The 13,505-nt window shown below is 53.2% G+C and overlaps 6 protein-coding genes across 6 annotated transcripts; 1 reads left to right on the top strand and 5 right to left on the bottom strand.

The window, feature by feature from the left end:
• Positions 1–304: 304 nt before the first annotated feature.
• AYO20_08378 (hypothetical protein) lies at positions 305–1,073 on the bottom strand (the record flags this gene model as incomplete). Its single annotated transcript, XM_022646656.1, has 2 exons — positions 305–442; positions 549–1,073. The coding sequence occupies 2 exons, from the start codon at positions 1,071–1,073 to the stop codon at positions 305–307; spliced, it is 663 nt and encodes a 220-aa protein (XP_022497387.1).
• A 1,385-nt stretch (positions 1,074–2,458) lies between these two features.
• Positions 2,459–3,154, bottom strand: AYO20_08377 (hypothetical protein; the record flags this gene model as incomplete). The annotated part of the gene is made up of 1 exon (XM_022646655.1): positions 2,459–3,154. One exon carries the CDS (start codon positions 3,152–3,154, stop codon positions 2,459–2,461), a length of 696 nt encoding a protein of 231 aa, XP_022497386.1.
• Positions 3,155–3,681: 527 nt separating this feature from the next.
• Positions 3,682–5,636, bottom strand: AYO20_08376 (hypothetical protein; the record flags this gene model as incomplete). The annotated part of the gene is made up of 5 exons (XM_022646654.1): positions 3,682–3,885; positions 3,937–4,923; positions 4,969–5,438; positions 5,494–5,559; positions 5,615–5,636. The coding sequence occupies 5 exons, from the start codon at positions 5,634–5,636 to the stop codon at positions 3,682–3,684; spliced, it is 1,749 nt and encodes a 582-aa protein (XP_022497385.1).
• Positions 5,637–6,350: 714 nt separating this feature from the next.
• On the bottom strand, positions 6,351–6,911 carry AYO20_08375 (hypothetical protein; the record flags this gene model as incomplete). Its single annotated transcript, XM_022646653.1, has 1 exon — positions 6,351–6,911. One exon carries the CDS (start codon positions 6,909–6,911, stop codon positions 6,351–6,353), a length of 561 nt encoding a protein of 186 aa, XP_022497384.1.
• Positions 6,912–8,804: 1,893 nt separating this feature from the next.
• Positions 8,805–10,522, top strand: AYO20_08374 (hypothetical protein; the record flags this gene model as incomplete). Its single annotated transcript, XM_022646652.1, has 4 exons — positions 8,805–9,008; positions 9,070–9,226; positions 9,297–9,775; positions 9,854–10,522. The coding sequence occupies 4 exons, from the start codon at positions 8,805–8,807 to the stop codon at positions 10,520–10,522; spliced, it is 1,509 nt and encodes a 502-aa protein (XP_022497383.1).
• Positions 10,523–11,542: 1,020 nt separating this feature from the next.
• AYO20_08373 (hypothetical protein) lies at positions 11,543–12,505 on the bottom strand (the record flags this gene model as incomplete). The annotated part of the gene is made up of 1 exon (XM_022646651.1): positions 11,543–12,505. The coding sequence occupies one exon, from the start codon at positions 12,503–12,505 to the stop codon at positions 11,543–11,545; it is 963 nt and encodes a 320-aa protein (XP_022497382.1).
• Between the last annotated feature and the right edge of the window lie 1,000 nt (positions 12,506–13,505).

Genomic DNA, 13,505 nt, shown 5'->3' with positions numbered 1-13,505 from the left:
GACGGAATGGGCAAGCAGAGGTCTGGATTATATCGATTGATTCACAGAGCTTCCTGATTGCAATTGCATTTTGCCTTCTTGACCTTGGTTAACGAGTGTGATGCTGAGATGTTGAGAATAGACCTGAACGGCCGAACAGCGCCATGAATATCCTCGTTCTGGCCTGAATTGACCTGACCCGGAGGATTTCATTCCCTTTTACCTCGCACTCGTGGCCAGTCGTCGATCTGAATAACTTAATGATGTTGCCTCTACACACCTCTCTCCCTACCCCTCGTTTTCCCTCTTCTTCTCTTCTTGGAATTTACTCGATGAGTTTCCTCAGATCATCCCGCCGCTCGATCTCGTCAAGCATTTTGCGGAAATTGTCGTCGTGTTGCTCGTGGGCCTGGGTCTTGAAAAAGGGCATGTTTGAGCGCAGCCACGTCGATTCGGAGCCGGCCTGCAAAGTTGCACGGGTAGGTGAGTACGGCAAGTACAGTAGTGAGTGAGTGAGTAGCTCGAAGGTATATATAGGGATTATCCAGGGGGGGGCAAAGTAGACTTACATCCGGAATGGTCACGCCGTTCTCCCGCGCCGCGATCATGGGGTAGAAGACGATAAAGTGCATCTTTTTCGCCTTCGCCGTCGCCGTTGCTTCGTCGCCCGAGCCGGGGGCATCGGAGCCGCCGACGACGGCGTACCACTCGGCCTCGATCTTCTCGGCCAGATCGTCAAAGACGGCTTTGGTGCGGGTCGCCGACGTGCGCACCATGGCGAGGATCCTGTTCGGGCCCGCGTGGTTGTGCGCCACGGGCTCGCCGGCGAGAAAGTACGTGTTTTCTTCGTCGTCGTCCTCATTATCGTTGGCATCGCTCGCCGACGATTCGGAAGAGAGCGGGTTGGATTTGGATTTGGACTTGGAGGTGGACTTCGCAGAGAGACGGTGGAAGCTGACGTTGACAAACAGCGACGGGGTCAAAAAGGTCGTCGAGTGCAGGCGCGTGACGGCCTGGGCGAAACGGTGTTTTTGGTCCCGCGTGAGAGGGTACGTGTGTTGGATCTGGCGGTGCAAGAGGAGGTATTTCAACATCAAGAACCAAAAACCAAGAACGGGGTGGTTGGTGTGCACATACACACGCAGACCGAGAGATAGCCAGGGGGGAAAGGAGACAATCAGAATGGCAAGTGTAGCCAAAGTTTGGTGAGGAAGACAGAGCAGCAATATGAAACGAGACGTTGATACTCTCTCATACATGACCATATCACGAGGCTGCAACCCCCTTGTCTTCTCTTCCTCCTCTTCCCCTCTCTTCATGGGTAGCTACCAGATGGGGAGGCACAGAGACAGACCCCCCCATCAGAGCAGATCAGGCATATAATAACGACACGACACAACACAACTCATCGGGATATCCTTCTGGGGTCTGGCTCACCTCGTAAAAAGGCATCGTATCCCGGTTTAGTTCTGCCTTTCTCTTCTTGCCTTCCTTCGTCCTCGTCCTTTTTCTCTGGCTGTAGCTGGCCAAGGAACTTGATGATATCAACTTCCAAGGAGGCTTTCCTCGCAGCGAGGGGAGACAGTGAGGGAGGCTAGAAAGATGCCGCAGAAAGAAAATCCCTAAGGGACAGACAGAAGTAGCAGATCACACGGAGAACAGTAGTACAGAGGATCAAGACGGTGGAATGTGAAGTTGACGATATAGCGATGGAGGGAAAGAATAGCATTGAAGGTGGAGAGAGACACACACACATCAGCATCATTGGGTATCATCATCGTCATTATATGCTCCGTACATACATACATACCTCCATACACCTCTCACTCTCTCTCCGCATTGAATGGATGGATGGATGAATGAATGAATACTAATCACCTACTTAGCTCTCCCGCCTCTTACCATTGTACTTGGCCTCGCTAAGTCCAACTAACTCCGCATTTTCTCGCCATTGGAGTCCAGTGAACCTCGGGGGTCACATTGGTAGGTACTCTTTCAGAAGCTTCATCAGACAAGGAAGGACATGACAATTTTGATTTGATTGAAAAAGAAATCTTTGACCCGTGTATCTGCCCACAAGTTATCAAGGTCAACAGCACCATACCACACCACATTACGAACTGTTGCCGAAAGAAAACTCGTTGCATGACTTATTGGACACTGCACAACTGGGATATGCTGTACAAAGCCGCCAGCTGACCTTTGACCTCCGCACACGATTGACAACAGCAGACAGTTCTCAACAGGCCCTTACATGAATTACCCACAATTTTCACGCCAAACTCCTAATCATTCACACAATAGCACTCTGCTTTGATTCTCCTTTGTCTTATGCGGGTCACATTGCCGCACGTTGTTGCCGTCTCGCCATTATTTCACTCTTTGGTGGTATCTTGCTCTTTTTCAAGCGCACATGGACCAAAATCCAACGCTTGAAGGTCGCTCCCGATCACCCTCACGATGCGGCTCCTGTTTGTCGTCATTGTTCTGTTGCTCTCCCTCCCCGCCTAAACAATCCTTTGACAGCATTTGCAATGGCAGAACTGGTGACCAAAGCGCACAAGATGCCAAAGAATAAGAATATTCCCAGCGCAATGTAAATGCCCGTGGTGTAGGCAGAGGACGGAGGTGAGACGAGGTTGTTGACGGCAGAAGATGCGGTCGAATCGCTGGATGTTGGTGAACCACTGTAAGTCACAGTAAAGCTGGGTGATGACAATGGTGACGATGTGAGAACCGTGGTCATAGACAGAGATGTCGACAGCAGAGGCAAGGTGGATGATGATGATAGAGGTGTCGGGCTTGCGGTGTCGACTGCCGTTGAGCTTGTACTTGTGCTGAGATCGACCTCACTCACAGTCGTTGACGGATCTGAGGCTTGTGAATCTTCGCTTCGCCATTCCGCCCATTGGGACCTCGCGATTTCCGCTGACACATCGTCCGCAGTGTTGGACTGAGTGGGAACCGTGGTGTCTATCATCTCCATAACCGTTCTGGTGAATCTGGCGCTGTTGTCTGGATGCAGGGCCGTCACAATGACGCGGTGACTGGAGGTTGGAGAGGGAAGGTTGGTCGCTGAGCAGGAGATTGGACTGTGGTCCGGTTCGCAAATGTGTGTCATCGCGTTGCTCAACGGGTCGTCAAAGTGAGGTTCACGAGGGAGGAACGGACTCATTGAGAAGGAAAATGACAAGGAAGGCACGTCGAAAGGATAAGCGGCGTGATGAGGATGAAATGGTCTGACTGTTCGCTGTCAATCTGGGGGTTTCCAGTAAGCGCAATTGGAATTGAAATTGGAATTGGTGAATCTCAGCAAAGTGAGTGGGTTGGGCCAACGCGAGGGAGGAAGGGCGTTGGGACAACGCGGTGACCTGCGGTGACCTGCGTTGGACTGACGGTGCAACCGCACCCAGAAGATGTCGGTGAACAGAAGAGAAAATCATCACACAGGACAGAGACAAATTCCACCCCTCAAAGAGCCCAGTCGTTGTATGGAAACAAGGCACCTGGCGTCTGAGTGAATAGAGAGGTCATGCATGCATGAGGCTGGGTATCTAGCGATAAGTGAATCAACGCATAAACGCACCCACACTCCGAGAAGCCCGCTTGCAAAGCTGGAGATGGTTCAATGCCGCCCTTTTGGTAGTGTTTGCTTGCATCTTCTTCACTGGTTACTCATTAAACCCGCTCGAGGGATGAATACTAGGCATCTTGCTCGAGAGCGACGTCTGTTGCCGTGGCCGGCGCTGCGCTTTCATGAGACTCGCCAGTCTCGCCTTCGCCAGCCTGCCCTGTTGGTCCAGGATGTTCCGATATCGCTGGATCGCCTGACGCCGGCTGACCCTTCAAAGGAGCCTCGTCTTCGGCATCCATTTGGAGCAGGAACGTTTCCCAGAGTTCGATCAGCTGTTGGCCACGTTAGCAGATATTGCCGTCCCCTGAGACAGTCAGACATACCTCTTTCTGAGCTTCAACGGCACCCTCTAGGAACGTCTCTACGCCACTCTTGAAATCTTCCACCTTTTCCCGCTCAAATCTTTCCAGTTCACCCCTCATTAGTCGGCCCATGTCTTCAAACAATAATCGAGCTTGGTGGGCTTTCTTCTCCGCGTCGCTAACACTGGCACCAACCTCGTTCAGCTTGTCTTGTTGGCTTTTACCCTGCCTCAGGAGCTTCTCGTGGGCACTTCGTCGCTTGGCCAACTCGCTCTCTGCGGCATGCCATGCATGGAATGCCTTCTGCCGCTGTGAAAAAGCTTGCTTAACACTGCCAATAAGTCTAATATACTCATCCACGGTAATGCCCAGGGTCAAGACATCTTGTTGTGCTTGTCTTTCATAGAGCTCTCGGATCCTCATCTGCACATCCGACAACCCCTGTAAAGGACCGGAGAATGCGGGAGAGAGGTCAACTTGGGCGAGGCTATTGACCGACGCGGCGAACTCTCCGGCAGCGGCGGCAAGACCCTTCCTTTGGTCAACGACAGTGTCGACGGCCTTCATTAGTGCCTTCAACTGGTTTTCTAGAGCGTCAAGGTAGACTCTGCGGTCATGGAACCAATCATCGTGCTCGACGAATTTGCCGCTCGACGAACCCACGTTGATCCCGATAGCACTCAGCATTCCCTTATTTTGACCCAGGTCTGGTTCCCGGTTTTCCTTGTTCTTGACATCAATGTTAAAGGCCTCGCTTTCCAAGAAGATCTTGAGATCGGCATCGTGATGGAGGATCGGATGAGCGGCAATCTTGTTGAGCATTCGCTCCAAAGCCTGACGTCTTGACTCGATAAACTCGCTGTCGAACCTACCCACGGCTTGTTTTTCGGGCGGGGGAGGGACGACCACACCGGGGTTGTTGTTGTGCAATGCGTTGTAGAGCCAAAGGAAATCCCGATACCGACGTGATACGGCAAATTCGGGCTGTTTATATGCTTTTGACGTTGTCTAAATCCGTCAGCATCTGTAGCACCCTTGAACCAACTCACATACCTTTGTGCGGACTTGGTACACAATGTGACTGCTGGTTAAATCCCCGACCTTGTGCGGGTCGCCCACCGAAATCTCGAAGCTCGGTTTCGCCGCTTGTTCCACGCTCACGCTAGAAGGGGTTTGTCGGGCTGCAGGAGCGCTGGTCTGTGGCTGGACCGGAGGCGGACCCTTGGGTCTCCCCAGAGGAAGCGTGGTGTCTTCATATTCCGAACCGGCGAAACCAGGAGAGGTCGCAGAAGGTTGTCGATTGACTCTGGCTGTGAGTTCTTTCCTCGGCGGAGTTGGTGCTTGGTCTACAGATACGGATGACGGGGCTGGAGCTGGGTCTGCGCCCAAGGGACCAAGAGGATCGAGGGAATCATCCACGGCTTCGAGCTTGGTCGGTTGGACTTCGATCTTGCGAGCCGGGATCTTTCGAGACGAAGGGGGCCGCGGGCCGGAGGACGGGGTCTGTTTCGCGGACGACGGGGCTATATCTCAGGTGAGCGTCTTGGACTCAGCGATCCTGAGAGTGTGTGTTCATACTGTCATTCGGTTTGGCTGAGCTACCGAGTTCTTGTGGGTTATCTGACTGCGATTGAGAGGGAACATCTACTCAAAGTGGTCAGCGAGATTGGCGGCAATATCCTCGGAAGCAGTCGCCTACCACCCCATGGCGAGTCATCCATATTTGCAGGTATGGAGAGTTGAAACGGGAGATATAGTACTGTCACTGCAGGTCGAGAAAGAGGTGGTGGCTATTGCCTGGATCTTTCTGCACCGCGGAGCAAAGCAGCCAAACTCGCCAAATCCCCGGATGCACGAATGATTAGCCTCCCACCCTCCGTTTCCGCGAACTCAGAGCCAACCAAAGGGCACTGGTCGGACAGAGACCGGCGTAGTTCAGGCTTTTCGGAAACACAATAATACACAGTTCTATATTGTACCTTTGAGAGAAGAAAGGTTAAGAGAGTTGTTGCACAACATCTATGTACAATGTTGATCTGTTGCCATAATGCGAGCAATCTGAATGGCAGACCGTGGCAGCTCGATCAGGCCTACCTCTACCTATTAATATAGTCCACCCACAAGTTGAGCTGGGCACATTATACAAGTAACAAGCATCGCTGCCTTGGGCCGAACTTCGCTTCCAATGGTCTGAGCCATAATAATTCCTGCGGTGACGAAGAAAGAGGGCCAGTTGACAGTAATATTGCCCGGCTTCGTGAACAAGGCCACTAGCACAATGTGTAGCTGACAATGTAGCATGATACAGAGACCAATGTTCCCATGTCATCTTTGGTTGGTCTTTCGACAAGCACATAATGTACATTGACCAATCTATCTTGAATGGTCCCGTTCGCTGCGATGCAGAGATGCTCCTCAAAGTCGATTATAACACCCTACTTCTTCCCACTCTTTTTCGGCTGCGTCTGCCCATTCTGTGGTGTGTTTTCTTGACCAAATGAACTGACAAAGTCCAATAGATTGATGTCATCCTCTGCAAACATGTTTTGCTCCTCCTCAAAAGCCGGTTCCCTTGCAGGGGCTGCTTTGCTCTCTGGTGAGGGAGAGGAGGGTGTGGGAGTGGTCTCAACATCCTGCTCAGCCTTTTTCGTCGTCTTTGCACTGTCAAAGCTGGTGCCGAATCGGGCTCGAAAGCTTGCCAACCTCCCTGACTCGTCATCTTCAACGTTTAAGAGCTCCTTCGACGTGGGATTCCACAAGGGAGAATTTCTGGTGTCTCGAGTCGATCGGTACACCGGTATAGGCGAGGTAGTTCGCATGGTGAAAGCACTCCCGTCAGAGAGCGTAACTAGTTGGGTGAATGTATACGGCCGCTTCGGTCGCTTTATGAGTCGTGCGTGCCGACATGCTTGACAGATATAGGTTGTGGAGGGTGTGGCCGAAGGAAGACTCGGTAGTGAGTTGGGTCGCAGGACAGGACGAAGCGCGACTGACATTGCGGTCCTCGGGTGATGCTGTCGAAGGGGGAGTTGGTGAGCAAAGTGATCAGCAGTAGATTGTCTTTAGAGAAGTCGATACCGACAGGATTTGGACTCTGGTCAATAGCATCCTGGTACTGGCACTTACCACGGATCTCCGCCAAGCCATGGTTTTCAACTACTCGCGTCACTTACCCGATCTGGCAAGATGGCAATGCCGCGCCGACAACATCAGTAAAAGTATCTACAGCAATCCGGAAATTCTAGTATTGTACGAAATGGTCAAGACTGGGCTTCGATGGTATGTTGAAACAGCCTTTGAAGTCGAAGAAAGTCACATCCTCCAGGGGAAGATGCCATAGTCCGGCGCATATTAGCCACGAGTAGTAAGAGAAGTTGGCACCCTGGGCCTCAGGCTGGTCATTATTCTGGGGAATATCATCCAAATGCTAGGGAGGAGACAGGATGGGCAAGGGATTTGGTGTGTCAGTCCAGAGATAACCTGTCAAGCGCGGTTAGATCGACCAGAACGCCAATTGTTTGAGATGTACCGTAGCCACTATTTGTTTGTAATGTATGATCGGGGTGCAATTAAATGACTTTCAACACAAAGACGAAGTCGAAGGGACCTAAGAATGGAGTCCCCCTGGCTGTCGTCAACTGTGGGACTCATCTTGGGACAGGACGTACCGGGGAAGTACAGCAAAAACGAGACCGTTGCTATGAGGCTGAGTGAGAGCGTAAACAGGAGGGTTATAGGAGCGTGTGAAGAAGATGGAAAGAGGGAGAGTGGTATCTGCCGCCAAGATGAGGAACAGAGATTCTTGATCCCTTGTATTGCGAACCTGTCCCCTGGGCGACCTACACGAACGCACCCAAACTACAAAGATCCCTTCGGCCTGCAGGTGATAGATATCTCAATGGGTTGTACCATCCTTGTGATGCATCGCTGCGAGTAGAGGTCTCGTTAGCGGCCCTCATGAACGACCGCTCCTGCGCTTTCACCTCCTCTTCGCCGCCAGCCTGATCCCTTCCTCTTCTCTCGATGCAGCTGTGCCCAAACGAAACATTCGCTCTCAGCCGACACGGGGATATGGCTTTAGGTCCGAGGCTCGGTTCCCCTGCGGCTTCCAAGTGAAAAGACTCAACTAACAACTGGAAGCCTTTCCGATATGAAATCGTACGCTAGTGGAGCATCTCACTACCGTCTCGAGTGCTATCTCGATAGACGGTGGCATGATCACGAAGAATTCCGAGAGGCATGCCTTTCTCAATCCAATACTTGTAATACCGAGTGCTGAGTACTTGGTATCTTGTCAGTCCCTTGGCGGTGAGACTGGTCGAAGCTTAACACCAAGGCCTGCTTGGAATGCACCTTGGACATTGGATGCCCCAGTCTGCTGCCGTAATGGCTTCTCCAAGCCCACAATGCCATAGCCAGCAAAGCCACCACTTGACCTCAAGGTCGCTTGGTTTGGCTTGCTGCTAGGCTACTGTCCATTGACTTTATGATCGGTTACAAGTTTGATTGTCGCCAAACCTCCTTTAGGTAAGGTTTCGGCGGCCTCTGATTGGGAGGAGTCCCCCTGTCTGCTGCGCCCGGCTGTGGGCTCCGTCTTCCCATTAGGATCCAACCAGGCTACAACATCCTCTTCCGGTGGGTTTTGCAGTCGTCTTACAGAGGTATGGTAAGGAAGCTTAATCAGCACTTCCAGATCGTAGATTCGATGAGATACTGAGCAGAGATGCCCGATATCGTTGGCTGAGAGTCCCGCGATAGGTATCCACGAACTTTCGACATCGGTGTTCCACCGAAAACGACATTTATAAGGACACATGGAGAACATGCTCCTTGGGCTGAGCCTCTGAGACGCTTAGGGGAAGACACCCCCGGACAACCGCTATGCAACCATGACAAAGGTCACCCTCCACTTCCTCCCTGTGAGAACCTCGACTCTCAAATGGACAAAGCGAGATGCTGAACTCACCGATGCTGAAGCCAAATCCCACGCCCGGCGTTCTTCTCACGTGCTGGCTAAGCATCCCAAGCCCAAAGTGCGTGGTCATGAAGGGGTCGGGTCGCAGTCCATCTTGCGACTAAAGCAAAAGACGAAGGTGAGCCTGCCAATGCCAGCAAAAACTAACGAAGAATACCAACTGACACATGTCGCCGTAGAGAGCCGAAAGAACGAGTGCCAATGACACCCGGCGTCAGATCTCGAAGAGAATGCAAGCAAATATGCCCCTTAGCATTGGAGACCCGGCTGGATGCGATCCTTTCGTCCGCTTTCCGTGCGTGACTGGGTCGGTTGAGCACAAGTTGTTCCATTTCCGTCAGCTTCAGGACTCCTACTACCCTCTCCTCCGGTCTCCCCAAACTAACGGGGTGATGCTGGTTCATAGTCATGTCGTACGTGCCTGGCAGATTCTATGCCACGAAACCTTGGGCAGCATACGACGTGCTGCGAGACTCGGTCATGCCCGAGATCCTGACCGGGAGTGCATACATGTCTCTTGCTCTGTACATTGCCGCGTCCATTGTGAACACGCTCAAGCCGCAACCGCAGTTCTCGGAAGAGTGGATGCTCACCCGTCAGTCGACAAACTATCGACTATTAAGACAGCTGCTGAAAAATCAGAAGGGTCACCCGTGGGACTGGGCCATCACATGCATTGTCGTGGCGGGTTACGCTGAATCCATGGCCGGATTGGCAGACCGGGGCCGAAAACACACCAAAGCCGGCCTTGTTATGCTGCAGGACTTTCGGAACCTTCAACGCATGAGACTTTCTTCAGGATCCATCGCTTTCAAGGTCTTTCTGCAAACCGGCGTGCCGATGATGTTCGCGACAAGTGCTGCGCTCGAGACGGCGATGAACAGTGTATGTCAGAACCTGCGGCGAATCCAATCTTGGACGCGTCTCAAGCGGAGAGCACGTTGCTCTAGCCTCCATTGTCAGTATCATTCCCCTGAATCGCCAGCAAACAACGAGGCCACGGAGCCAGCAGTGAGCTCGAATGGACAGTGTCGCTATTGGACTGCACGGCAACGTGCACTTGGGCCGACAACAGCCATGGGCCGCTTACTGGCACCCAAGCCGATCCAAATGCCCATGTCGGACGAGAGGCTGGTGATGGCAACCATCTACGCTCTCAACGGCATCCTCTGTAATCTGCAAGGCGACGACGCTGCAGCAGAAGCCTTTTTAGCCAATGTTGCCGAGATGACCGCGAACAGTCTTGACGAGGGCGTCGACCTGAGTGTGCCACCACGATTTGCCCTGCAGAACTGTGTCCACATTGTTATCGCCTGCGCCGAGAAGCAGGGCCTGTGGTTCTACCACGGTCCAGGACACGCGCTCCCGGCCATGCGCACCTGGGAGGCGCTCGAGTTTGTGGAGATCACGATGCTGACGTCGCCCGCGAAGCAGCAGAAGATCATGGCTGCGTTGCGAGGTTGGCTTTGCTGGCAACCTCAAGAGCTGACGACGGGAGGAGGAGATACATCCCTCTTTAGCGACGACAAGGAGCTGCAAGAGTTCAAGGATGAAATCATCGCCAACTGGAAGGCCAGAAGAGGTTCAGGGACTTCGAGTCGAGAAACAGCCACGCATGCAAAGCACCCTTGACAGTCCAGCTCCGGCCGGGTACAAGAAGATATCCACAGCGACTAAATGCCGCTGCGATCTCGTGACAGTATATACACTGGTTGCTCTATGGTCCCCGTTCTGGGTATACCAGAGTTTATGGTAGAGTGACGCATCCTGCTCTTATCTTCATGGTAAGAGACCACACCCTTTTTTTTTTGGCTCCCGGTACAAAACATGCTGACCGGAGGGATCAGGCTGGAGTGCTGGTTCTTAAAGTCCACTTCTCTAAGTGACGCTTGGAGAATCCGAGGACTTCGATCACCGAGCCCTCCTGTTTGCCCCCTCCGAGGATGGCCGTCTCCTGATCTTCCATACTCCAAGTCATGGCTGTGGAGGAAAATACAGTGCGACGACAAAACAACTTTTTGGTGATGACCTCCATCAGTCATCGTTTCCCCTTTCTCGTGCTATTTACACTCTCCAACAACTTTTGAAAGGAGAATTGCGCGTCTTTTGTGCGCGTCAATATCTGAACTATGTTAACAAGCAAACACTGGCGGAATACGTTGAGGTTTGCAAGTGGTGGGTCAGTCGCCTCTGATTCTTGCCGAGCGGACACCATTACCAACTGGCGCCAATGGTAGGCAGACAGCAGAGGCGGGTGTTTTGAGATGATAGATAGAACGGCCGCTCTCTGGGATGCGGGCGTATGTGTTGTCTTGAGGGATACGACTCCCGAATCGGTCTCAATACAACATTCAACTCATCGGTCCACCATTTGGGCAGCACTCCTTTGGGACCCTTCTTAGGGGCGGCGTCTACTCAACAGTGTCAGTATCTGCGTGGATCTCCTTTAGTGGAGTCGTTGACGGCCATTGATGTCAGGGTGGTCCTAAGACATGGTCTCGAGAGGGGAGAAAGTTTCGTGAATCACAGATAGAATCCGATCCTTTGGTGTTCAAGACGACAGGGAGAGAGGCTTCCTCCCATAGACATTGTAACTGAATCACGTCAGCCGTTTCCTCTCTTTCCTACTATTGGTGTCGATGAGGGCACTTACTAGAAGATATAACTGTGCATTCGCGGATTGCGCAGTTCGCGTTTCGTCTCGGCAATGAGGACTTGCAATTCGTCGGGATCGCCCCCCAAGACGGCGGTGTAGCCGCGAAGCAGGTAGGCGTCGAGCCCGTTCCTGAGGCTGAAGTTCTCGTAGGCGCCGATCTCCTTGAGCCTGGCGTCTCTGGGCCAGATGCCCTGTGGCACCTTGTAGACGGACTCGGAGACGTCGACGAAGCCGGCGCGCTCCATCTGCGCCTTCCACAGTGTGGGCGCGTTCAGCGACGCCCCCATGGCCTCGGCCATCTCGAAGAACAGTCTCTGGACTTCCTTCAGGTGCGAGTCCGCCGGCAGCGTGCCGTCGTCCGACGTGGGCGTCGGGTACGTGCCCCCGACTTCCATGTACGCGCCGGGCCGGAGGTGGTCGAAGGCCTGTCGGAACAGCCGGTCCCAGTCGCGGATGGCCATGATGAGCTCGCGCGCATGGATAAAGTCGAAGTTGGTGGTGGAGAAGAGCCATTCGTCCTCGATGTCCTGGACCTCGAATTGGCAGTTTGGCGGCACCCATTCGGGCTGCACGGGCGCGATGTCCACGCCCGTCACTGAGGCCGTCTCGTACTGGTCGGCGGCTTCGATGGCCCAGATGCCTGACCCGGTGCCCAGGTCCAATATCCTTGCCGGCGCGGGGAGCATCGGGGCACGATGCAGCCGCCCGCCGATGATGAGGCGGAATTTGACGTGCTGGATGTTGTTGCGCTCCTGCTCCCTTTCGTCGATGGGGAGGCCGTACATGTTTCTGCCGTAGGCGGGGTACTGCCGGCCATTTTCCTCGATGCCGTGGCGGATGTGCGATTCGATCGAGGTCACGTAGCTGCTCGCATCGTCTGATACTAACGAGGCGTACGTTTCGTCCTCAAAGGACTGAGTTTCGTCGACATGAATAAGATCCTCATTGTGGGCTGCCATCAGGTCTAGCAAGGGCTAACTTGTGCGAGTAGTTAGCCAGCTAGAGGTGCTTTAGAGTGGGAAGCGGAGGAGTGTGTTTGAACGGGGCGTGACGGGGAAATCGAGGGGCGATAAAGGTTCCTAGATTCCGAGCCTATTGTGAACTAGTAGCGTGATCCATCGACGAGTCGCTGTCGGCTACTTTTCGCACCATCGCGAAGGTTGAGAAAGAGGGGTTACCGGCTCCTTTTGCGATAAACCTTCAACCCTTCCTGAGACGCGATTCCGCAAACGGGACCGGGAAGTATCATGGCGCCACCCTCATTGCCTTCACATGTTGACATGGACGTCGTCTCCAAACTTTTGCAAGATGTCAATGAGCATGTCCAAGCCCTTGGCTCGGGAGACCTCAAGGCGCGCGAAGCAGCGGTTGAGGCTTGTCGGTCGCTTGCCGCAACCCTGGAAAGTCCCAGCGAGGCGGTGGTGAGAATGACATGGGTCGAGGTCAGCATGTCGTACCATCTACCGTTGACATGGACGTTTCTCTGACCCTGAGCGACCACAAACAGCCGAGCCATCTTGCAGCGCTGCGCATGGCTGTTGATCTGCGGCTCTTTGATCATCTTGCTGCGGACCAGGGCTGTCCGAAAACCAGTGATCAAATTGCGGCAGCGTGCTCAGCGGAGCCATGGTTGGTTGGTTCGGCCAGCCCATTGACCACGCAAGGTTTCGTGAAGGGCACTGTCTTCGTGCTGACACGAGCATCGACTCCTAGACCGAATGATGAAGCATCTCGCTGCGATGAACACCCTCCGTCAAGTCGATGCAAACAGCTACGTGCCAAATCCTTTTGCACAAGCCATGACGAAATCCATCTTTAGGGAAAGCATTGTTTTGATGTGCGTTACTTGACACGAAGCGATAACCTGATCCCCTTCACATGAAGCTGATAATATGATCGGGGTTCTGGAGAACATAGGCACGATATCTGCATCCCGATTAACCTCAAGACAGCCGAGTT

This window comes from Fonsecaea nubica, assembly GCF_001646965.1.
Source record: "Fonsecaea nubica strain CBS 269.64 chromosome Unknown Scaff65, whole genome shotgun sequence".
In the NCBI taxonomy this organism is placed as follows: Eukaryota; Fungi; Ascomycota; class Eurotiomycetes; order Chaetothyriales; family Herpotrichiellaceae; genus Fonsecaea; species Fonsecaea nubica.
Note: the sequence above shows the minus strand (reverse complement) of the source record. Positions and strands in the feature narration are given on the sequence as shown.